This window comes from Typopeltis vanoorti, chromosome 3 (assembly GCF_054136105.1).
Source record: "Typopeltis vanoorti isolate ZY-2024b chromosome 3, IOZ_Tvanoo_1.0, whole genome shotgun sequence".
Taxonomy (NCBI): domain Eukaryota; kingdom Metazoa; phylum Arthropoda; class Arachnida; order Uropygi; family Thelyphonidae; genus Typopeltis; species Typopeltis vanoorti.
Window position 1 is genome coordinate 128843112 of NC_143551.1, and position 26709 is coordinate 128869820.

A 26709-nucleotide genomic window follows, 5' to 3' on the forward strand; every position below is an offset into this window, starting at 1 on the left:
ATATGAATTGGGTACATTGTTTCATACATAGGGAAGTGTTAGCCTCCCAAGGAATGCCACCAGAATTTAAAACTGTGCTATATAACGCTGTAAAGCTAATTAATTTTATTAAAGCTCGACTGTTAAATAACAGGTTATTTTCAGTACTCTGCGACGATGAAATGGGCAGTGAACATATATACAACTTTTGCTTCATTCTGAAATTTGCTGGCTTTCCAGGGACAAAGTACTAACAAGGTTATTTCAATTAAGGCACAAGGTTTTATTATTTGTAAATGAACGTAATTCTGATTTTGCATCACTCCTTGTTGACGAAGCATAGTTATCAACACTATCCTATCTTTCAGACATTTTTTTCGAAATTAAATTAACTAAATCTCTCCCTTCATGGAAATTCTTTAACTGTTCTTGATGCCTACGACAAAATAAAGGCACATTTAAGAAAAAACTGATTTTACGAATTAATTATGTAAAAGGCAGACAATTTGCACCTTTTCCAACATTGGAATCCTCCTTTTTAATGGAAAATGATATTTTTGTTGATTCTGAGTTTCTGGAAAGGGTTTGTAACCACCTCAAAAATCTGAAACGAAATTTTGAAACATATTTTCCAAATAACTTTTATAAGAAATTTCTGTAGGTTCGCGATCCATTTCATGCTTGCAGTCATGAGAACGACCTTTTGTTATTGAAAAAAAAAAAACAGTTAACTGAGCTTTCAAGTGACAGTGGACTTAAAATGCAATTCCATGATCTTGGTTTGGCTCGATTTTGGATCTCGCCTTCAGTGAGAAGTGAATTTCCTGAATTATCTGAAGACGCATTGAAAATCATCATGCAGTTCTCTACAACCGTCTGCATGGTTAGCCTAGTGGCTTTGCGCTTTGCAACCATATACCTGGGGAAGGAGTGTCCTAGGTTCGATTCTCGTCGGAGACGTGACGAGCTGAAGGATCTTCCTCAGCCATAGCCAAGTTAGCCGGTCTTGGGCGCGGGCTGTAGGGTTTTTTCCGCCAGTTTATCTGGTGTTTTCATCCCGCAAGCAGGCAAACCGGCCTGTGAACACACAGGGATACAGCCAAGAATACCTTGAGGCATAGGAATGACCATTCTATCCTCGTATTTCGGTTACGAAATCCAAGCATGCTTGGAAGGTTGTGGGCCTTAAAGGCCTGTTAAAGCCATTGGGATAAATAGATGGATAGTTCTCTACAACCTATCTTTGTGAGAAAGGATTTTCTTCACTCCTTCAAATAAAAACAAAATACAGAAATCGTCTTCGTGTGTGTGCCGATCTTCAACTGAATTTGACCAATATATCGATGATAGGTGTGCACCGCACACCTATCATCGATATTATATTTTTGTATTTATTTCTGTTCAAGACTCCTCTAATTGTTTCCTGGCTTCATAATGCCTAAAATTAAACACAATATACTAACGCTTCATGAAGAGGACACTTTTCAATGTGTAAACAATGCATCACATTCACGTTATAGCCCAGGTGTGTGTGTGTGTGTGTGTGTGGTCACAAATATATACACCTTTGAGCCATTTGAAAAGATGTGCAGATGGTGCAGCAGGTCAAATTCTTAGCATTCCAGTGTTTTTTTTTTTAAATTGCCCAGAAGGTGAAGGAGGGCAAGTGCTGAGACAATAGCACCTAGAAATCAGTGGCAGAGATACACTGTCATTTGTTATGAATTGCTGTGTTTGTTTCAGAGTTTCATCTTTTTGTGCATGAAATGTGAAACTGACATGTTTAGGATACAGATATAAGAATTATATCCGTGTTCTAAATTTTCAAGTAGAATAACCAACAAGCAATTTTCTATAAATAATTTAGAACTTTTTTTTCTATATTTACAATGGGAAATAGTGCTGACAATCTACTGAATGTACCGTTTTCTGCCAGAGCTTTTGTGGATTGTATGATTGATTATAGTCGAAGGAGGTTGGAACTTATGTATAAATAAGTACGTAAAATGAGTTATTTCAGCCTTTCTTTGGTTCAATCCGGAAAAATAATAATTTCCCAAATGATTACTTTTTCCGATTTCTTTGCGTATCATATGGCTGTATTTAAAAATCATATCAAAATTCAAATCATCTGGATCTCGCTCTGGTATTTGCCAATGATAATCTAAGATCACCACGAAGCATAAACCCTTTGTGCTTCTCTCATAAACAGCATGCATGAAGCATAGCTATTGTTCATTTTGACCTTTATGTTTTCCATATTTAAAATTATATTAATTGATAAACTATTTAAACTTATCCTACAATTAATTGCATTGGACCAATTAAGATGAGAGCTGATGCACTAGGAACTCTTTAAACTTTCATGCATCAATAACAATGCAATCATATGGTCAATTTTGTAGTGTGAGTTACATAAGCCACACAACAGCACACCCAACCTAAATGGGCACGATAGTGCTATATTTAAGTCATTCTCTACTTCTTCTTTTGCACTCTTACATTCATATCTACCATATGTCTAATTTCATTCTGTATGTGCCTTAATTCATTCCTCATCTTAATCATTTCATTCTTTAACTCTTGCATTACAGTAATCGCTCACACTATTACTTTGCCAGTCAGATTTGCTTCCATTTCTACAGTCACACCAGTTATTGCTTCATCAGTCAGCCACACCTCTGCTTCCATAATTAGACCCAGTTTTCCTTTTTTATCATTCCCATATTTAGAATCACATTCTCCATTCTCATATTCTCTTCTGGCTATCATTCTTAGTCTTACATCCATTATTTCCTCTCGCCTTTTGTCTAATATTGTTCACTTCTGGTTCCATACCTTCATTCAAATCACTGTAATCTATTAACATATCACATTTTCTACAGACCCTCACTCTCTCTCTCTCACTTCTCTTATTTAACCTTTCAACAAACACATCTGCCACATTCACCCACACATATATAGCATTCCCAGCAACAAACTATCTTGGTAAAATCTGCACCAGTTAACAAACTCAACTTTCACACCATATGTCTGGATGACCTTGTTCCTACCAGTGTCCCCCCCTCCCATTAACTGTTATTCTGAAAAAGTGCTTTGATCTGATAACTTTGAAATGCAAACACACCTGACTAAAATTACATTAAAGTTATAATGTATCATTACCAATTAACATTGAAAGTTATCTTTTTTTCACAGACTGTAATATAGATATAATTAGTTTCATCAATAAAGTAAAATATAATATTTAAATATTTGCATTAAAAATGAGATTACCAAGTTGCTGAAGAAACTGTTGTACAACTAGTTCAGGTAAGCGACGTCTTTTCCGTATAAACTGTGACAAATCTCCACCACTAGAATATTCTAATATAAGATATATATAGTTGCTATCCCACTGCAAATTGATACAAATGAATAATATTTGATATTATGATATTAAATATGATGACATTAATTTTATCTTGCTAGTTAAAATTGGTGCAATTAAAAAAAAATACAAGAGATTAATTATAATCATCTGGAATATAGCTAAGTTATTACAATGAAAGATGCTTTAACCGCATCAACATCAATACGAATGAAATACATCACTCCTCATACACTTCGCGACCATCATATATCTCAATGTAACATCAATGGTATAGTATTACAATAGGTATTACAATTTGCATCCATGGTAACTTTCATGTGCATACACATGATGGCCAGTTGGGTGGTTAAACATAAAGAAAAACAATACTAAATAAAATCAACAATTTTTTGAGATAACTTTATCATGAGTGACAATCAATACAAATAATCTAACTTATTTAAATTTATCAATAACACATTAACTTATTTAAATAAATCTAGATGGAAAATTTTTGCCCACATTTTCTCTTGATAGCATCAGATATTTTTATACATTATGCAAATTTTTAGTTTAATGTACAGATATAGTCTGATCTGAAAGAGAAAAAAAAAAAAAAAGGCAACAAAGCATCCAGGTGTTTTGCTTAAATAAATTAATGAGAACATTCCCATGTCAAAATATAAAATTAAAGATCACTAAATTGCTTATTTCATTAGAGTTTACACCCAGTTTTGGCAGTGAGGGCTTTATCATAAATAGAAGAATGAATTTTAAGAATAAAAATGAATAAAAAATTACAGTATGTTTGCTTAAGGATCAAAGTTAGATAACTAGGAGATCACAATGTAGCCTATTAAAGAATACAGAGAACAGACTGGGGATGTGGTGCCATGTTTTGCACTATACTCAATGTCAAGATGCCATGTTTCAGCTGAACTGAGAGTTCCAATGTGGGAAGGTAGTTGGGTGTCATTAGTGGTCTTTCTGCCAGTGACATTGATACCTGTCTTGGTATATCAAAATCCACCACTGCTTATGCCCTTCATAGATGCCCTGTGAGGCCACCTACACTGACTAACTGAGATAAATGAGCTCTTTCTAAGAATGTTTGAGCATCCCACACGTCATCAACGAGGAACATCCCGGTTAACTTGGAAAATGCTGCCGGTACATATTTCAGCACTAGAACTGTCTGCAGAGAGTTGCATGTCTTAGGTTACCACAACAAAGATGCTATGAACAAGTCGCACTTCACCATTCTCAATGCCAAACAATGTTTGCACATGTCTTTCACATCATTCCTGGAATGTAGATGATTAGAAAAGGATTCTGTGGAGCGAAGAATGATGCTTCCATATGTGGAGATTACCTAGGGAATGATTCCAGCAAGATTGCTTCATTCCAAACATCATCCTTTCTTTTAGTGTTGCATGGTGATCAGCGTTCATTTTAGAAATTATGGACTTTACAACCACGTTATAAATAACTATTTTAATTTCCTGACGTTTCAACCTTCATATTAAGGTCATCATCTGGAGTATATACAAATATACAAGGACAAGCTGAGTTATATTTCACACAGTAAGCTAAAGAAACAATGATTTGATCACCAGTCATTCTACTGGCTTGACTCTAGTGAAAAAAAAAAAAAAAAAAAATACAGATAAAATTACAAATTAATTAATTATTTAGAAACTACATCAAAGCTAAATTCTATTTAAGATAACATGAGAGAAACATTCTTTCTTATAGATAGTTTTCTTACAGTAACAATGATGTCCTATTTTTAACATTACAATTGTTATATTAGATTTAGGATTCAGGATTATCTACAGTCCTGTTTATAGTTAACTCTTAGGGCGAAAGGTTCCGTGGGTAGAATATGTGCCTTCAATATGCTTGGGATTTTTAGACCATCATTATTGTTCAGATTGGGGTGGTTGGTAATAATCGCACAGGCTTCCTTAAATTTGAGTTCATACCATGTTTTGGTGTGATGTAAACAACCGGTGCTTTTTCAGTCAATTCTATGTAAAGTGTTTTCTGGGCATGATCAGAAAGGCCAGCTTCACCATAGTTATTATATTTAATGTGTCGTTTATGTTGCTTTTGTCTGATAGGAATTGTGCATCCTGTTTCCCCTATATATGGTAGATTACAAGTGCAATAAATACAGTATACTCCAGGGTTGGCCAGCGGAGGGAGTGGGTCTTTGGATGAGTTGAGTAAGCTTTTTAATTTTGCAGAAGGTTTAAAGGTGGCTTTGAGGTTGTATTTCTGAAGTATTCTGTTTATTTTATCTGATGCCCCTTTAATGTAAGGAATTGCTATAGTTTTATTGTAGTCTGGTTTATCTTTATTTTTTTTTATTTAGGTCTTGTAGAGAATTTTGTTAATAGTGTTTTGGCTGTAACCATTTTTTAGAAAATTGCTGATAAATTCTTCTTTCAGTGCTTGTTCATTGGAGCAGATCTTCAAAGCCCTGTTTTTCAGAGTATTAATGACACCTAGTTTATGTGTTGGGTGGTGGTAGGAGTTTATGTGTATATATTGGCCAGTATGTGTCGGTTTCCAGTAAACAGTGAAGGAAAGAATGCCAGAAGGAAGAGGTGTGACAAGTGTATCTAGAAACAGAAGTGTGTTCTGTTTTTCAATCTACTGTGAACTGTTTGCGTTTGTCGGTTTACAGAAAACTGACACATACTGGCCAATATATACACATAAACTCCTACCACCACCCAACATAAAAACTAGATGTCATTAATACTCTAAAAAAACAGGGCTTTGAAGATCTGCTCCAATGAACAAGTGCTGAAAGATGAATTTAAAGTTATCAGCAATACTTTTCTAAAAAATAGTTACAGCTAAAACACTATTAACAAAATTCTCTACAAGACCTAAATAAAAAACAAAGATAAACCAGACTACAATAAAACTATAACCATTCCTTACATTAAAGGGACATCAGATAAAATAAACAGAATACTACAGAAACACAACCTCAAAGCCACCTTTAAACCTCCTGCAAAATTAAAAAGCTTACTCAACTTATCCAAAGACCACTCCCTCTGCTGATCAACCCTGGAGTATACCGTATTTATTGCACCTGTAATCTACCATATATAGGGGAAACAGAACGCACAATTCCTATCAGACAAAAGGAACATAAGCAACACATTAAATACAATAACTATGGTGAAGCTGGTCTTTCTGATCATGTCCTGAACACTTTACATAGAATTGATTGGAAAAGCGCCAGTTGTTTACATCACACCAAAACATGGTATGAACTCAAATTTAAGGAAGCCTGTGAGATTCTTATCAACCACCCCAATCTGAACAATAATGATGGTCTAAAAATCCCAGGCATATGGAAGGCACATATTCTACCCACGGAACCTTTCTCCCTAAGAGTTAACTATAAACAAGACTGGAGATAATCCAGAATCCTAAATCTAATATAACAATTATAATGTTAAAAATAGGACATCATTGTTACTGTAAGAAAACTATCTATAAGAAAGAATGTTTCTCTCATGTTATCTTAAATAGAATTTAGCTTTGATGTAGTTTCTAAATAATTAATTAATTTGTAATTTTATCTGTATTTTTTTTTTCACTATAGGTCAAGCCAGTAGAATAACCGGTGATCAAATCATTGTTTCTTTAGCTTACTGTGTGAAATGTAACTCAGCTTGTCCTTGTATATACTCCAGATGATGACCTTAATATGAAGGTTGAAACATCGGGAAATTAAAATAGTTATTTATAACAAGATTATAAAGTCCAAAATTTCTAAAATGAATTCCAAATGTCAAGTTTGGTGGAGGCTCGGTAATTGTATTGGGGTATTTCAGATGGATGGACCGGCCTGGTTGGCTGAGTGGTTAGTGTATCTGCTCTCCAGTTAAGAGGCTGTAGATTAAAATCCTGCGAAGGGCATGGATGTTGTGATTGTCCTACTAACCATTTATCATATGTACTGCCATAATCTATGTCCTGGCACAGTATGACTATGATGTCTTTGTACCATAAAAATCAAATTTAAAAAAAAAAAAAATCAGATGGATAACCATGAGGTCTAATGGCTACATCCTGGACAATTCATGCTTCTCACACTGTGGAAATACTTTGGCAGTGACCGTTGCATGTTTCAGCACTACAATGTTCCATACCATAATGAACTGCATGTCCAAGACTGGTGTCCACAAAACAACATCGAAGTATTGGACTGGCCAGCTCAGAATACAGACCTCAACCACATCGAACATCTTTGGGATGAATTAGAACAATCAATTCGCTTCAGACCACAGCAGCCATCATCAGCATAGGCAACGGGAGTAGCTTTGTGCGAGGAATGGAAAAATATTCCTTTTGTGACATATCAGATATTGGTTAAACGCATGCCCGATGGATGATAGTTGCTATCATTCAGGCCAAAAGGTGGGGTCCCACTCAGTACTAGAAATGTAATTAAAATGCATTTTTTTTTATACACAACTAGGTTTCCAAATACTTTTGTTAACATAGTGTATATTCTGTACTGGCTTAAACCAAAAGACAGTGATAGTGCAACAACATGAAAAGCCATGCTGCCTGGGACATTGCCCAATTAAACATTTCCAAACATAAGATAAACATTTTCATAAATATTTCCAAAATATGAGAAATAAACTAACTGAATGTGAGAATTGCAGAGATATTTTCCTACTGAGTGTTCCTGCTAAGATTTATGCAAGTATATTGAGAAACAGATAAGATAAACTATGGAAGAGAAGCTTGGTGAAGAACAAGCTGGATTCAGGTAAAATAAATGCAGTCAGAATCAGATTTTCACTTTAAGACATAGCTGAGAAATCTTGGGAATTCCTTAACTAAATCGAATAACTGTTGTAATAAATATGGTATGAAAATCAGCAATAAAAAGACAAAGTTGGATGCTTCTATAAACCAGGAGATGGAAAGGATGAAGGGGGATAGCATGCATTGGCAAATAAGCTCAATTAGTGGAGGATGAGTAATTATTGAGGATTTCAAATATGGGAACCTAGATTGGACACATGTAGGAAGGAATGGAATTTATGCAGTTATTAAGGAATAATTACCTGAGGCAACATGTGATGGAATATACTAGAGAAAGTGCTAGATCTAGTAACTGCATCAGAGAATTTATCTATAACCAATATAACCAGATTGCCACCAACTGGCGAGAGTAATCATATAGTCTTGACCTGAGAGGTAGCTAAATGTGTGAAATTGTCAGTTAAGAAGGGATATATGTGAAATTACAGGACTGGTAAGTAATGGCACCGATCAAGCAACCTCCTAGAATGTGAAACTGCAAAGGCTGGATGTTGATAGTACAAGGGAAGTAGTAAAGGAATATTGGAGGGAAATAATTGCAGACTGTATACCTAGAGTCAGGAGAATAAATCAAGTGAGAGTTAAATGGATGAATATTATCATTAAGCTGGATATAAAAAATAAAAATAAAAAATTGCAGATGGAATTCAAGGAGAAGGATGACCAGCAGGCACATGGGCAGTATAATGCACAGGCCAGAAGGAAAACCAGTGTGTTGGAAGAAAGGCAAAAGAAGAGTATGAAAGAAAATTAACAGTGCAGGCCAAAGATAATCCCAAAGAGTTCTTTCGGTATATTGTAAGTAAAAAAAAAAAAAAAAAAAAGAGAGTGTTTATGGCAAAATGATTTTAATGAATGCCCATGGTAGGAAGGCATCTGAATCAGACAAAACTGTAGAATTACTAAGTGAACACTTTGCAAGAGAGAAGCAAAGACTTATATGGAAACTGAGTTGGAAATGGAAAATGAAATGGAAGTCCATAGCATATTACAAAACCCTGATGTGAAAACAGCTACAGGATTAGATGGTATACCAGCTCAAGTTTTAGGAGAAGGTGCCAGGAATTGTCAGTGCCTTTAACCACATTGTTTAATCTAAGTCTTGGCTCTGGGTCAGCCCAAGGGAGTGGAAAGAAGAGAAAATAGTTCCATTGCATTAAGGAGGCTCCAAGACTGCAGTAGCAAATTACTGAGCAATCAGCATATCAGGAGTTGTTTCTAGGTACTGAAGTTGATTAAGAGAGCTGGAGGACAAACAGGTTTTGTGAAAGGTAGGTTGTGCCTCAGTAACTTGCACACATTTTTAATACGGTCACAGCTGAGTTGAATAAAGGTAATGGACTTACAGTGATACTGCCAAATTTGCAAAAGCTTTTGACAAGATGCCGCATGGAATTCTAATCAATAAATTGTAGCACATAAGTTGAATATAAAGTTGGTGAAGTGGGTAGTTGATGGATGGATAGTGGCCCACTACTATTGGGCCACTACTATTTAATTTGTCCATTAATGATATAGAAAGGATCTGAGAGGAACTATTCAGCTGTTTGCAAAATCAGGTAGAGCAATAGTTAATACAGATGCTGATGTTAAAATTTTGCAAGATGATTTTGAATAGACTGGCTGTCTGAGCAAAGGGGAATTGAATGTCAGTTTAATGTGGCAAAGTTTGAAGTTATGCATTTTCAGGTGAAAGATTACCAGCTCTATACCACATTGATGAAACTGTACACCAGAACTGGGGATATTAGAGGATAGGGAGTTAAAGTTTAGAGGGCACGTTGTGAAAGTGACTAAAGCACTTCATTATATTACTTGGTAACCGAAGAATACTTTAACAAGCAGAGACAAGCAGGTTATTATTCCTCTTTATCGAGACTTGATACGACACCCATCTGGACTACTGCATGCAGATCTGGTCATCTGGGTTTCTTAGCAATGATGAGGAGAGCATCTTAAGGTGAGTGACCAAGATGGTAGCAGGTATATGGAATGAATCTTATGAAGACAGGCTGAAGATTTGTGGCGCTGAAATTGGTTGAGAGGTGGAAAAAGGGTGATATGATTGAGATATACAAATTACTGAATATTTTTTTTAAATTAAAGATTAATACAGAGGAAATTTTTCAGAACATGTATGGTGATGGGAAAATGAGGGGCCATCCTTGGAAACTGAGCAAGAGTGTAGTTAGCAAGGGTGTTAGAACTAGATTTTTTGCTTGGAGAGTGGTGAATGAGTGGAATAGGTTGCCAGAGTCTATTGTGGATGCCATGACTGTGAAGGAGTTCAAAGCAAAGTATGATAGATACCACATGAACGTTCGAGAATGCATGGCATAATATTTAGGGCCTCCTTTGATAAGCCTAAGGACTCCATGGAGTAGCTCATAATAATAATAATAAAATAGAGGTAGTCAGGATCAGATTTTCACTTGAAGATAAATAGTTCAGAAATCTTGGGAATAGAACAAGGATTTGCATTTAAGTTTCATAGATCTGGAAAAGGCATATGACAGGGTGCCAAGAGGTAAAGCTCTTCAAAACACTACTGTTATATAGAGAACTAAGCTCTTCTCTAGAGCTATAAGGTGTAAATGGAACATTATAACAAGCACGTTACCGAAATATTGGAAATATATATTAAAGTTTAATTTAATTTATATTCCAGTGTACGTTGTGAATTCCTTAAGTCAATTAATAATCAGCTATTTACGCTGTAAGTCAACAGTTAGATTATCCATAATTAACAAGAAGACTTTTTAAACCCTTGGAAACATTATAGGCAAACAACTGCCTAATACGGAAAGCCAAGAAGAAGAAGAAGTCAACAGTTAGAATTGAAGGAGGTACAGGAAGATGGTTTCATGATAAATTATGTGTGCGCGACAAGAGTGCATATTATCTTCACTGTTATCCATTATCTGTATAGATCACATTATGAAGGTAAGTGGCATTAAATCTGATCTCAAAATTTTCAATGTTAATCTTAGCTCTTTACTTTATGTAGACAATGTTATACTTCTGAATAAATCCAGTACAAGTCTGCGAGATTCCCTGGCTAAATTGAATAACTGTTGTAATAACTAAGGTATGAAAATCAGCAATAACAAGACAAAGACAATGAAAATAGGCAAAAACATTGAAAACATCAATGTATTCTGAATGATGAACGAATAAAACATTTCAGCTATTTAGGCACAATTTTTAGTGAAGATGGTAAATTAAATATGGAAATAGACAACAGAATTAGTAAAGCTGGTAGGGCAGGAAGTCAGCTGAATATATTTATATGGGATAGTTGTATACAAGGCAGCGTTCAAACCAAGCTTAACTTATAGATCTGAGAGCTGGGTTAGAAATAAAACACTTGATCAAAGACTGGAGACCACAGATATGAGCATTCTGAGAAAGATTAGTACAGTAAACAGATGGCAGTATCGCATTAAAAATGAGGATATTAGGAAAGAACTGTCCACACAGTTAGCCTAGTGACTTTGTTTTTCGCAACCATATGCCTGGGGAAGGAGTGTCCTAGGTTAGATTCTTGTCGATGATGCGAGGAGCTTAAGGATCTTCCTCAGCCATAGCCAAGTGAGCCAGTCTTGGGCATGGACAGCAGGGTTTTTTCTGTCAGTTTATCTGGGGTGTTTTATCCTGCAAGCAGGCAAACTGGTCCAGTGCACGCACACGGATTACAGTCAGGAATACTGACCCATCCATAGGCCTGATTCATCAGCTATGACGGTTCTGAGCCCAGATAAAATTTGGAGGAACTGAGATGGTGCCGTACATCCCCGTAAAGGGGACTCACAGCCGTTGTATCATTATACAATAATTGAATTAAATTAATTAGGAAAGAACTTGCCATAGTTAGTGGTGCTAATCTCGGGTGTATGGTCACTTAAGCAGAATTGGAGAGAAAAGATTAGTAAAACAAGTGTTCTTTGCCCAGTTGCCAGGAAAAAGCACAGAGGAAGACCAAGATGTAGATGGATTGATACAATAAAAAGTGCCTGAAAAGACAGAAATATAAGATCTGATAATGTTGGAATCTTGACATTTGCTATATTATAGAGGAAAATTGATTAGAAGTTAGTAATGATGTAACTTTTTCATGTAGAACTACCTGATATGTATCCTCCCTGAGGGTACATATCAGGAATATGATTATGATAAATGGGATTTGTGCTTTCAAAGTACAACATTCAATGGATTGCTGAATAGAAGTATGCTTGGTTTGAGTTCATCAAATAGTTTATACCTGTCACCAAACTTCTTAATCAGAGTGTTGAGCTGAGGAACAAATACTTCAAATCCAGTGTTTCATTAAGCATTGTCATTCATAAAAAAAGCACCTTGCATGATTTGAAGAGAGTCAAATTGTTCCTTTCTAGATTTGCTTTTAAGAATGGCAGCTTGTTACAAAAACCAGCTATGTGACTGTAAACCGTAAAGATTAAAGATATTATGGTCTTTCCCCCGTGCAGAGCAATATTTAATGCATTAAAATGCTACATGATAACACTTAGGAAAGCAACATCACTGGGTATCCACATTTTATTTCTTTCAATAAAAAGGGAGAACATTTCTTCTAGTTAGAAAATTCTCACTAAACATTTTCCAGCAATCAACCAATGTATTTGATTGTGCAGAAGTGGGCCACAATATCCAGCATCAACTTCATCTAAAAATGTCTTGAATTTACTAGAACAGTTGCTGCCTCAAATTAAATTCATTACTTTTCACTAACTTGTCCACTGTATTAGATTGTCCCAATGAACACCTACAGAATGCTTGTTGGTGAACAATGTAATGCAACATTTGAGATTTGATTCCATCTCTTTTCAGTAAACCAGTAAGTTCAGTATTTTCTCAAGTCTTACACTGGTATCTGTAAGTCACAGTGGCAGTGCATTTGTCAAACCTGCCATATTCTGTTATAGCAGATTTAAGTTGGTTATAAATGCCTTCTCCTTTGCATGTTCTATGTAATGAGGTCAATTTTGAAAGCCCCCCTCAGAAAAATTAAAGTTATTAATTATTAGCATTTGATTAGTATCAGAGACATCAGTACTCATCTAATGCCATAGAAAAATAAGAACAGTTCTGAATCACATTTTCTAGTGTACTATTAACATGTTTGTCTATCTCTGTCACATGGCAACCTATATTTTGATGAACAAACTTTTTAGCTAGTTCTTCTTCCCCAAAAGCTTTATCCATGTCAATAGAGCATTTTAAATTAAATTTACATCAGAGAAGAGAATGGTTTCTTTGTCTTAGCTACTCTTTTAGAATCAGCAAATAAGGAGGTTGGAGATGCTTCTTCAGTTTTTGTTACATATGTAAATGTATTCCTTTTCTATGTGAATTAATTTTTCAAATTCTTGACTGAAATGATTCAGCATCCATCTGTATAATTAAAATATCTTGTATTATGTAAAGAATATAATATCTCTTAAGATTATATTCTTTGTTAACTGCTGGTCTGAAAAGAAATCAAACAGTACTGTTTTCCTTGATGCAAGGGAAACAAATCCTCTCCCATCATTCTTGAAATTCACAATATTCTGTCTCAATGCTTCTCTTTTTTTTATTTTTTATTTATTTGTTTATTTTTTAATTAGCTACAGACATTCTCATTTGCTTGGAAGCTACAAGCTTTTATGTATTTTGAAGAAATTTAGAATAATTTTGGAATTTTTCCTAAGCCAGAAACAGTTTATACCAACTTTCAAAAATCCACGTAATGCACAAAAAACAGATTTTGTAGATTCACACCATTCAGTGGTTTTAGTTGCCAGATTTTCCAGAGAAATTAACAAATGCATACAATAGCTGTAACATAATTTATAATTCAAATAACATAAAAATGTGATTAAATTTATTAATAAAAATAACCTTATAACTTTTCTACTTTCGTTTATATAAAAGTTTGCATTTTGTTTAAAATAACTGCAGCATAAAAGCATATTGTATACAGTGTTAAACATTAGATCACACCATGTGTACAAAGCTGCAATCAAGCAGTCAGAAACAAAGAGTATATAGCTGAAGGAATGCACAATTACTTTGCAATGAAGAAAACATTAATTACATTCAATAAAACTGTAATATAGCAAACTTATAATTGTACACTTTTGGTTGATGCAACTTAGGAACAGCAGAATGTTCTATAAGAAATGATAAAATAGGAAAGAAAAATTCAAAAATGAAATTTAGTTGATTCTTCATTTATAACTGCAAAATTTCATTCTATGGGCCACAAGGTGGACGGCACTCATTTAGACTAATGAACACAGATACAATGCTACATTAAAAAAATTCCTATAGCAAGATATCTGCTGTAAACTGTTCCTGTGGACCTAATGAATTTGGTACACTGCAAGTCAACTCTACATGAATCTCATCTAAAGACCTGGATGCTGTCAACAGCAAGATGGAAGAAAGGCATTCTTTTTCTAGATATTTTATAGAAACATGTGGAAGACATAATGATACTTTTAAAAAAAACAGTTTAACACATATAAAGGAAATCAGAATTTGATAATTACTCCTATATATTTTGCTCACTATAACATGAGCATCATTCAAGAAGAGTGAGAAAAAGAACCAGTTACAATATTCAAAATATGAACACAATAATGAGACATACTTTCACATGTCTTAGTCACAGCTGAGATAATACTGTTAAAGTTCCAGGAAACCAGATTAAGTATAGTTGTGAATTCAAAATGAAAAAAAAAAAAATACATATATATAGAAGGACATAAGGAGAATGTAAGAGTAGATATTAGAAGATTATTGAGGAGAGTGAAAAATAACAGTATACTGGGAAAGGTTGTCAGTGTGTTGCTGAGGTATGACAATGATGAGTCCAGACAGAGAGCCAGAATCATGAATGGCATGCTGACAGAGCTGTGTGAGAAAGGAATGCAGTTTATGGATGTATGGCATGTATTTGAGTGAAGAATGGAATTATACAGATGTGAAGGATTTCGTTTGAATGGCTTTGGAGTAAGTGAACTGAAGAAACTGTTGCTAAGTGAAAGTGCAGTGTGTGATGCAAGAAAGAGATCAGAAGTAAGAGGTGAAGTGAAAGATCAGGAGAGTGATACAGAAGAGACTGAAGTACTTGGCAATGGAAACAGTAACAGTCTGTGAGAGACGAAGAGAGAATGGGAAGTCAAGAGGAACAAGAAAATGGGGGGAAATACCAGGTGGATAGGAAGAATGGGAAGGCAAGAGGGAACAAAAAAATGGGGGGGAGGAATACCAGGTGGATAGGGAGACATAGCATAGGGAGAGTGGACGATGGGAATAGTAAATGTATATATGGGGTTGATCAGCACAGAAATGGAATAGATTGGGATGCAAGTGGGATAGTTGAGACTGAGCAGATATATGTGGTAAGTAGTAATAAAGGTGATTGGACAAAAGCAGGTGTGGTGGGAATTCACAACCAACAAGTGGCTTGGGTAGGCCTAGTTATGGACATAAAAGTGAACTGCTGTGTTTATTGACAAATGCCAGGAGTATCAGAAATAAGGGAGATGAAATTGTTTCATTAATTGAGTTTATTCTCTCCAAAATTGTTGGAATAAGTGAAACATTGTTGAATGAAGATATCCTAACAAGAATGGAAATGGAAGGCTATGTGTTTCAGTGTTTTTTATGTGGATGGAGACAAGAGGGGGGGAGGAGTGCTGCTGATGATGATAGGAAGAGAATTATGTCCACATAAGGTAGACATGAAAGAGGGGAAATAGTGGTAATGGTTTTGAGACAGTGTGGTGTGAGGTGGAGGTCAACAGGAAGAGATATTCAGGAAATGTGGAGGGTGGTGATGAAGAAATGTATAATCAGTTAGTGAACAAGGAAACGTGTAGATTGGAATGAAGAGACAGCATTTGGGAATAAGGAAAATGAATTTCTCAAGTTCTGGAGAGACATCTCAGGCAGTATGTAAAGGAGGGCATGGGAGGACTGAGAGGTTTTAGATCTGATCATTTTATCAGAGGATGTAATTGTGAGTGAGATTTTGAACTTCCCTCCAGTAGGTGAGAATGATCATGAAGTGATCGCCTAGGTTGATGCTAGCCATATAAAGACTTCTGTAAGGAAAGGCTATATATGGAACTACAAGGCTGGTGATTATGTCAAGCTTAGAAAACAGCTTGGAGCAATAGCATGAAATGAGGAGTTGAGCAGTAAGGAAATAAATGCTGTTTGGGAAACTGACAAAGAAATGCATAACAGCATCAATGTCTGAAGGTCAAAAGGCTGAATAAGGTAGCTGTAAAATGGATGAATTAGAAGATTATGCATGAAATCTGAAAGAAGAAAGCACTTGGAGGCAGCACAAGATGAATAATAGTAATGTCAGTTGCATGAAGAATATAAAGAGCAGGGCAGGAGAGTAACTCAGTTAGTAAGGACAACAAAAGTGCAGTATGAACAGAAATTAGAAAATCAGGCCAAGAAAAACTCTTGTGTTTTTTTGAGTTTTTTTTTGGCAAGTAGAAGGAAGAATGATTATGGTAAGACATTGTTAATGGATGAAAGTGGAAGTTTGGTGACTGCTGCAGAGGATAGACACAGATGGGGGTGTTCAATGAGCAGAGTGAGAGCAGAGTGAATTCCTTGTTTACTCACTATTAAGTGAGTAAACAAGGATATATGAAGGGTTAAATAAGCTGGATATCAATAAGGCCATAGGAACTTTATGACATCACCATGTGTCTTAAGGGAATGTTCCAAGGAGTTAGCATCAGACTTGGCCTATCTGTTTAACAAGAGTCTAGAAACAGCAGAAGTCCCAAAATAGAGTGGAAGAAAGGTATACTTGTTCCACTTCACAAAAGTGGTGATAAAGCTAAGCCAACAAATTATAGGCTGAACTGTATATCTGGAGTTGTAGTTAAGGTTGGTGAGATAGGATACAAAAATGGGTTGATAACAGTGATATTCTTTCTGCTTGTCAACATGGGTTTGTTAAAGGCAGGTCATGTTTTACAAACTTGCTTATATACTACAGCAAAGTGATGAATGTATTGGACAAAGGAGATGTATATACAGTGGTATTACTTAGATTTTGCAAAGGCTTTTGATAGAATGACATACCACAAGTTGGTCACCAAACTGAAGCAGATGGGATTGAATGACAGACTAGTGAGCTGGATAGATGAATGGCTATCAGACAGATATTAGCAAGTTGCATGGGGGGGGGGGGACTATCTAGAAGGAAGAAAGTCAGTACTGATGTGCTGCAGGGGTCAGTTTTTGGACCATTGTCATTTATTTTTTATATTAATGATATTGAGATAGGTTTAATAGGTGATATCAATCAGATGTTGGAGCCTTACAGATTCATTCACTTGAATAGGTGAATGAGTGGGCAACAGTATGAAGCTGTCAATTCGGCGCTGCCAAGTGTAAGGATATAAACTTTGGTAAGCAACAGTGGGATGCAAAGTATACACTTGGTGGGGAAATTTTGGAAAAAGTTGAGGAGATGAGAACTAGGATCTGAAATTCAGAGGTCACACTGCACAAATTGTGAAGACACCACATTAGATTATAGCAATGAGGCAGAGGACCTTACTTGTAGAAATAAAGAGGTTCTGGTTCCCTTGTATAAAGCCTTGTATGGATTATTGTGCACAGATTTGGTTCCCTGATTTTCATGGTGATGACAATATGTTGGGAAGGGCGCAGAGAAGATTGACTAAGGTCATAACTGGTCAAGTTAAGGGGATAATAAATTCCTCATTATTTTAAAGCCGGATAAGAAACTCGGAGATCGAAATCTAAGCGTTTCATGCCGAAGAACTTTCGGCGAGTTAAAGCGTAAGTCAACACTTGGTAGTACAACACTAAGGTGACTCGGAGCAAAGGTGGAGTAAGCTCCATCATTATCCTTAATATTTTATTAGTGTTTTACATTATGAAGTATTACAGTATTACTGTTTTACATTATGAGGAAGGCCACTACCCAGACCAGTTTCGCCCTTTATTGAGGTCTCATCAGTGAGTAGGTAGACCTGGATAATACCAAGGTTTAAGTGAACCGAATTTGCATACCTTTACCATAAGAATTGCCAGCAAAGATGTACCCCTATATTATTATTATTATTAATAATAATAATATTACTAGTAATATTAATTACTAGTAATAATAATAATATAGGGTACTACTAATAATAATATTACTAGTAATAATAATAATATAGGGATATAATATTACTAGTAATAATAATAATATAGGGTATTACTAATAATAATATTACTAGTAATAATAATAATATAGGGGTACATCTTTGCCGGCAGTTCTTATGGTAAAGGTATGCAAGTTCGGTTCACTTAAACCTTGGTATTATCCAGGTCTACCTACTCACTGATGAGACCTCAATAAAGGTCGAAACCGGTCTGGGTAGTGACCATCCTCATAATGTAAAACAGTAATACATCTCCTAGGAGCTGTGTTTTATATTATGAGAAAATATTAAGGATAGTGATGACGCTTACTCCACTTTTGCTCCGAGTCACCCTAGTGTTGTACTACCAAGTGTTGACTTACGCTTGGACTCTCCGAAAGTTCTTCGGCATGAAACTCTTAGATTTCGATCTCCGGGTTTCTTATCCGGCTTTAAAATAATGAGGGATTTATTATCCCCTTAACTTAATTTATGTTGCCAGAAAAAGGTAACATGGTCTTTTGGATGTAAGGAGAGATTGAGGGAATGCAGTTTGCAAAGCCTTGTGAATAGGAGGAAGAGAGGGAATATGATTGAGACATTTAAGTTGGTGAAGGACTGTTACTAGGTTAATGTGGAATAAATTTTTCACAGAATGGGGTAAGGGGTAGAACAAGGAGACAGGCACAGAAATCGTATAGAGTGGGGTAAGGGGTAAAACGATGAGACATGCAACAAACTGTATAAAGAGAGTGTGAGCAGGGGTTTAAGTAGATTCTGTAGGTTCTTTGTATGGAGAATGGCTGGTCAGTGAAATGCGTTGCCTGACATTGTGGTGAATGCAGATACATTGAAGAGTTTAAAGCATGGTTTGTTTACAACACGGTTTGCATGTTGTAACAGTGTGTTTGCCTCCCACAATGAGTCTTTTGACTGCATAGAGTTAATAATGATATATATATATATCATTATTAATAATGATATATATCTGGTGTTAATAATGATATATATATATATCCCAAAACTTGAAGATAGGCATGCAATCTGTTCGATTAAGATTAGGACACTGATAATATAGTTTCAGATGTTTCAAGAAATAGAATGAATGAATTTAAATCTGCTATTGTGTGATATATCTGTCTGATCTCAGTGAACTCTATGTGTAGTATCAATGGCATGAGGAGCAAGGCCTGAATCTCTGATTCTAGAAATCTTATATAATCTTGGTGTTCTTTGATCCAGATTTTAGCAGAATAACCAGTCTGTCCAAAATAGCAAAGTTGGCACAAACAGGTACTCAATAAACACTGGATAAGGATAGTGGAGGCAATTTGTGTTTAGAATGATAAGAAGGAAGAAACGGAACATGGCATCCTTTGATTAGAAAGACTGGCGTTTGATTCTCGTCATGATGAGAGAAATCTTTATATGGGCTTTTTCAACTGAATGCGAGTTAATCGAAATAAACCTTTGGAAAAATAACAGCATTAGTTGAGAATAAAGTTACAAAGTAGGACAAAGATACAGCCATCAAACATGACGTCGAAATATAAAGCTGTTAACTCAGTTGCAGAAGTCTCTGGTACCTTAAGATCTACTCTTCTTCCATGGTTATCTATCATTTTCCAGATGACTCCTCCATGCTTCAACAGAGAAGTAGTTACCATCAAAGAAATAAAGAAAATCAAAAATAACATGTACCTTCTTATACATCAAGATATCTCTCCACATTCAGCTTGTTACCTTACCTCCAGATATCCCATACGGCTAGAGGAAGTACGATGATGGTCCTCAGGACTGGCAGAGAAGACACAGGAAATGAACTACAAATAAGTACTTGATTACAAATCCAACTATCAAACCTAGAGAATTCAATCTATTGCAACACCTCTGGAGCCAGCTAAACAGATTTAGGACTTCTTTTTTTTTTTATACAGTGAAACCTGTGAGATATCCATAACTATAGAATAACATGTATGCCACAGTAAATAACTTTTTTATGTATGCATGCATCATAAGACATCATCAGTACAACTAACAAACAACAATAGGAATCGAATTCAAAAAACAGTAACGAGCATGCTTAAATTGTAATCTCTCTATATATAGTCAAATGTTTAGATTTAAAACTACTGGGCTGAAATTAAAATTATCTAAATTAAATTAAAATATAGCAGATAAGTTATTGAATGAAATTAAAATTATCTAAATTAAATTAAAATATAGCAGATAAGTTATTGAATACAACTGAGGATAACAATTTCCCAAACTTCTGGAATAGTGAGACAGTCATTTTGATTAAGTTAGGTCTATGAAGTAAGGCTTCAGCACTTTCTTTATATAACCATTCATGTTTATGTGTGAATCTATGTAGTAACTTGGTGTTTTGCCATTGGATCATGTGGTTTCAATTCCATGTTGTGTAAGGTTAGATTTGTGAGGTTTGATAAGGCGGATGTGGTCTTGATGTTCGCGGATACGTTTATTTATAGATCTTCATGTTCATCCATAGTAAGACAAGTTACACGAATATGGTACTTGGTATACGCCAGGTAGCATCATTGGTGAGAGTTTGTCTTTTGGAGAAGGTAGCAAGTTGTGAATTTCGTTAATGGGTTTGTAGGTAGCAATGAGTTGATATTTTCTCATAATTTTTGCCATGTGTTCAGAGATGCCTTTAATATATGGAATGGAAGTTCTGTGGGCTTCTTCTTGTCTAAGTTGATTTGTAGGAGAGTGGTTAATTATTTTTTGGGTTTATTGGATTATATCCATTTAGTAAGGCTGCCGCTTTGATAATTTGCAATTCTTGTTTTAGGGATTTTTCAGAAGAAGAAATATCATGTGCTCTGAATACTAAAGATTTTATGATGCCATATCTTTGAGATGGATGGTCAGCTGATGTATTATGGATATATAATGACCTGAAAAAGTTGGTTTTCAGTAGATGGAAGTGGAAATGGATCCATTTTGTTTGGCTGGATGTGTACATGAAGAAAGGAAATACCTGCTGATTGCTTTTCTAGTGTGAACTTGATACGAGAATGCAAGTGTTGATTTCTTGTAGAAATGAGTTCAGGTTCTGTGCGACTCCAAACTGCAAACATATCGACATAGCATAGCCACATTGTTGGTTTTGGGTCAAGAGCGAAAATTCTGTCTTCTAGGTGTTCAAGAAAAAAAAAAAAGTTGGCTAAGTTAGGTGATAAGGGTGAGCCCACTGCTGTTCCTTCCTGTTGGAAGTTTTTCCCCCCACCACTTGGTTAGACTATAAATTATATATTTAGTTTAATCATCAATCCAAGTGTAAGCAAACAAAGCTTGCACCTAAATTATCTTCAGGACTGGGGGCAACTCTTAGCCAGGGCCGGTTTTATCGTTAGGTGAACCTAGGCAATCGCCTAGGGGCGCTAAGACTTCGGGGCGCCAGATTTTGCTACATAGTTCGGGGGAAAATTACAATCTTTGAAAAAAATTAGTAAAATCGTGATTAATAATAAAAAACTGAAATAAGTCAAGCCATCCTGGTGCTCGCTGATGATCCTACATTGTTTTTGCTTTCTCTATCTCTTCCACTCCCCTGCTCTTTGTATGCTTAACCTCAAGTGCAGAGATTTTTCCTCCTTCTGGCATCTGTCCCAGGATGAGTGGAGAAGTTCCGGGGCAATTGCGTATGTTGATGAAAAATTCAAGCACGTCTACAATTAACGAAAAGTTTGGTTTTCTTTTAAATATATATGTTTATAAATTTATATATAAAATATATATATATATACATATATATATATATATATATATATACATAAATATATATATATTTATATTATAAATATATATATTTCAAAAAATTACTTCAGCAGAACTGCTTAAAAAATGTTTGATATTGGAAAATTATTTAACACGCGATAATTCTACAGATGTTGACGGAACAGATTTATGTAGTGAATTACAAATAATAGCAAGGCGAGTTCCAGAAAATACTTCCTCATTAGATGTCCTGTCATACATATGCAAAAATAATTTAGAAAATAGTGTCCAAATGTGTTTATTGCTCTGAGAATTTTTTCGACATTGCCAGTATCGGTAGCAAGTTCAGAAAGGAGTTTCTTGAAATTAAAACTTACACTCGCTGTACGATGGTTCAGGAACAACTCACTGGTCTAGCAATAATATCTATAGAGCATGAAATTGCATCTACAATCAATATAGATGAATTAATTCAAAACTTTGCCAAAGCAAAAGCCCGAAAGATTTTTTTTTTATAATTTTTGTATTTAAGATGTAATAATTTTCTTGCTATACAGATATTAGGAGTAATCATATATGTATACAAATGTATTGGTTTTGATTAATAAACTTTTTTAATGTTCATAATGATATTTTTATAAATATCCACATGTGTAGGTGTACGTGTGCTTGTGTGAATATGACAAAATATATATATAGAGAGACAATGTATAGAGGCGCCTAAATTTTCTTTGCCTAGGGGTATCAGATACTCTCGGACCGACCCTGCTCGTAGCAAAGGTAGACAAAGCTTCTCATCAAAGCTTTGCATTATGGGATACTAGGGCAGGTACCCGATAATGCAAAGCACATCTCCTTGCAGACATGTATAATGCTATGCATTATGAGAAGGGTCACTACCCAAACCGGTTTCTACCTTCATTGAGGTCTCTTCAGTGGGAGCCAGACCCAGAGGTGATACCAAGGTTGAAGCAATGCAGAAGTCATGTTTACCTATACAAGTTGCCAAAAGGTATCACACGTTATCATTAAATTACTTATCATTAAACCTTATCATTAAATTACACTTTATCATTTTATTACTAAATTACTAAGAAGTTTTTTTTCGCTTGGTTATGCTATAAATTAAAGATACCAAGAAATTAGATACTTGATTTAATCCTTTATCCAAGTGTAAGCAAACAAAGTTTGCACCTGAAGAATTTTTCAGTAAATTGAAGTAAATTTCTTGGTATCTTTAATTTATAGCATAACTAAGTGAAAAAACTTCCAACATCTTTCTCTAATCCAGAGTAATTTAATGATAAGGTACACCACCTTTGGGCAACTTGGATAGGTAAACATGACTTCTGCATTGCTTCAACTTGGTATCACCTCTGGATCTGGCTCCCACTGAAGAGACCTCGATGAAGGTAGAAACCGGTCTGGGTAGTGACCCTTCTCATAATGCATAGCATTATACATGTCTGCAAGGGGATGTGCCTAGCATTATGGGATACCTGCCCTAGTATCCCATAATGCAAAGCTTTGATGAGAAGCTTTGTCTACCTTTGCTACGAGCAGGGTCGGTCCGAGAGTATCTGATACCCCTAGGCAAAGAAAATTTAGGCGCCTCTATACATTGTCTCTCTCTATATATATTCTGGCTCCCACTGAAGAGATCTCAATAAAGGTCAAAACTGGTTTGGGAAGTGACCCTTCCCATAATGCATATACATGCATATAGCATTATACATGTCCATAAGGAAATGTGCTTTGCAATTGGGATACTAAGGCAAGTGATGTGAAGCTTTGTTCACCTCTGCTACGAGTTGCCCCAGTCCTGAAGATACTTTAGGTGCAAACTTTGTTTGCTTACACTTGGATAAAGGACTAAACGAAATATATAATTTATAGTTCCTTCCTGTTGTTTATATATTTTATCTTTCCACATAAAGTAACCTGATGTGATTGCAAATTTTAATAATTCCACTATTCTAGTGGAAATTTTTGGGTTAATTTTTCTTATTAGTGAAGAGAGAGAGAGAGCGACAATGTCAAAGCTTACAAACATGTCTTTATCTGTTAGTTTAATGTCTTTTATCCTTATATGAAATTGTATGGAATTTTTTTATCAAAGAGGTTGAGTGGCCAGTGGGAGGGATGGAGAAGGTTAAACAGGAATCTTGATATTTTATACATGGGACTGCCTATATAATCCACAATAGATCTGAGTGGAGAGCTAGTTTTATGTAATTTTGGTGAACCATATATTCTGGAAGGTCTTGCATAGTATGTTTTGAGTCTTTTGAGACTTCTTCCTCTATGGATGTTGTTTCATTCAGTAACTTGAGTTTTTTGAGCTGACTTTTGGTAAGATCATGATTAAGCTGGGAGTAAGTATTGCGATCATGAAGCAGTAAATTCATTTTTTGATCATATGATTTAGCATCTAAGACTACAATGATATTGCCTTTGTCAGCTTTGGTGATAACTATATTATTATTACATTTTAGTGAATTCGGGACTTTTAATTCTGCTGATGGAATATTCGGTTCTGAGGGTTGGGCATCATAGATTACTTTGGCTATTTCAAAACGTAGTCTATCAGATTTAGGACTAGATAAGGTCACTCTGTCCACTTATTACATCTGTGGAGAAGTTCACCATCAATCTTTAGCATATGTGGTGCTGTGCAGACTATGCATCATATCACTGATAACTACCCCCCCCCTTACACACTCCTTCCCCTAGAAGCCTCAGAAACTTGCATTTACTCCCAGATAGTGCCATCAATTGGTTAACTAAACTCTCAATCTGTATTTAGTTTTGCTAATTAATTTTTTGTATTTTTCCCCATATGCTAAAAAAAAATTATGGAAGCTTACTTTTGCCATCTGATTAAATGCCATAGAGATATCAACAGCAACCACTTCAGATTTCCAACACTTTTACACCAAGGTGGAAACATAGGCAAGATCAGTACAATCGAGGCAGAATCCATACTAACGATCATATATTAGTCAAGAAACTTTGAGATAGTGTAGAAGTTGAGTGTTAATGGTTTTCTCTGTTGTTTTTACTTCAAAAAGAACTGAAGAGAGTAAAACTGTAAAGCAAAGGTTTGTAAACTTCCCCCCCAGTTATGAACTGAATCTGGATCAATCCTTTTCATTATCTCCTGTGAAATAGGAGATAATGAAAAAGCAACACAGAAAGGAGTCAATTCTGGAGCACAAACTTTCAATATAATCTGTGGAATGTTACTGGCACAAGGAGACTTTTTTTTATTGGTATCCTAGTTTGTCTAGCCGTGTTGGCAAAGTGGCTAGCATATCAGTTCTCAACCAACATGCTGTGGGTTTAAATCCTGATATAGGTATGGATGCTGGTGACTGTTTGTTTAGATGGGAGATGAATTTCACTGAGCAGCATTACATAAGTAGGGTTTCCAGGCTATAAAAGTTCAATATAAATCAGCTAAAAAAAATCAGCTAATGTATTTTATTCCCATATAGGGAGTAGATGAGGCCATTTTAGCCCTGTCTAAATTTTGGAGACTCAGGGATCAGTTCAATCTCCATTGGTAGCCAATCAGAGATAGCTGGCCCAAGACGATCACTAATGATACATGCCATTGGTGAAGAGAGGCGACTGACAAGTGCTGCCATCTCATGGTCCGTAATCCTAACACTATGTTAGGATTACGGACTATGGATTACTGTTTGAAAATAGTGTGGGTTCTATGGTCAATTTTCCTGAGTTTATAAGATAAAAAATCCGAGTTTCTGGGAGAAAAAATCTGCTTGCACATGCCAGAGATCAACTAACTTGAGAACAGGTCGAAAAAAGGGTTAACAGAAGTTCCTCTAGTCAGTGACTAGAAATGAACTTATGACGCTCTCTTCTCAGGCAATCAAGTGCTGTGGAAAGCACATGCCACTTCCACTGAGTTACACAGGCTTTTTTGCAATAAAAATAGAAAATAATAATAATTAATAAAATATATTTATTTTATTAATTATGTTTTCAAATTCAGTTTTGGATGTACAGATAGTTTACTTGCAGCTATTGTAGGTTTTAGTATAAACAGAAAAGGAAAAAACAGAGATGCAGATGAAAGCCAATTGCACTTTGCTTGGTAGCATTCAATACGGCCTTGGCAAGCTTCTTGGAGAGCCACGGCTTAAATAATGAATAAGAATTAAAATGGAAATGTACCAATAAGAACTGGTTGAGTGATATATTCAGTGCAAATGTTTTGATCAGAAGACTAAACAAATCTAACCAAAGAGGATCATCCCACTTGGCATTCTTATAACATAGATTCCGCTTGGATGTGAGTGATTGTTGCTTCCTGGGAGAAGAAATCAGCACTAGACCAGTGGTTTGAATTGCCTAGAAGGTTATCTGGTAGTCATGCAAATGATTTGTGATAACAAATTATCTTATATCCCAACTTGCTTGAGTGCAGCTGGAGTTGTGAACATTAAAATATTCAAGGAAGATGACTTTACTATCAGGAAAGTTGGAATGGAAATAACATTTAAAGAAAGGAAATCAAAAAGTTAAAAATGACTGGTAGCATTA

At 35.4% G+C, this 26709-nt stretch overlaps 1 protein-coding gene across 4 annotated transcripts in view; it reads right to left on the reverse strand.

The window, feature by feature from the left end:
- Positions 1–26709, reverse strand: part of LOC150108560 (serine/threonine-protein kinase ULK3-like) — a 268335-nt gene that overhangs the window by 197296 nt on the left and 44330 nt on the right. For 2 of the 4 annotated variants that reach the window (XM_090415993.1, XM_090415992.1), the window contains exon 3: positions 3256–3376. The exons of 1 other annotated variant lie outside the window; for it this stretch is intronic. In XM_090415993.1, coding sequence (XP_090272119.1) covers positions 3256–3376 — 121 coding nt within the window. The remainder of the gene's footprint in view (positions 1–3255; positions 3377–26709) is intronic. One more of the 4 variants, XM_090415994.1, reaches the window with a different exon arrangement.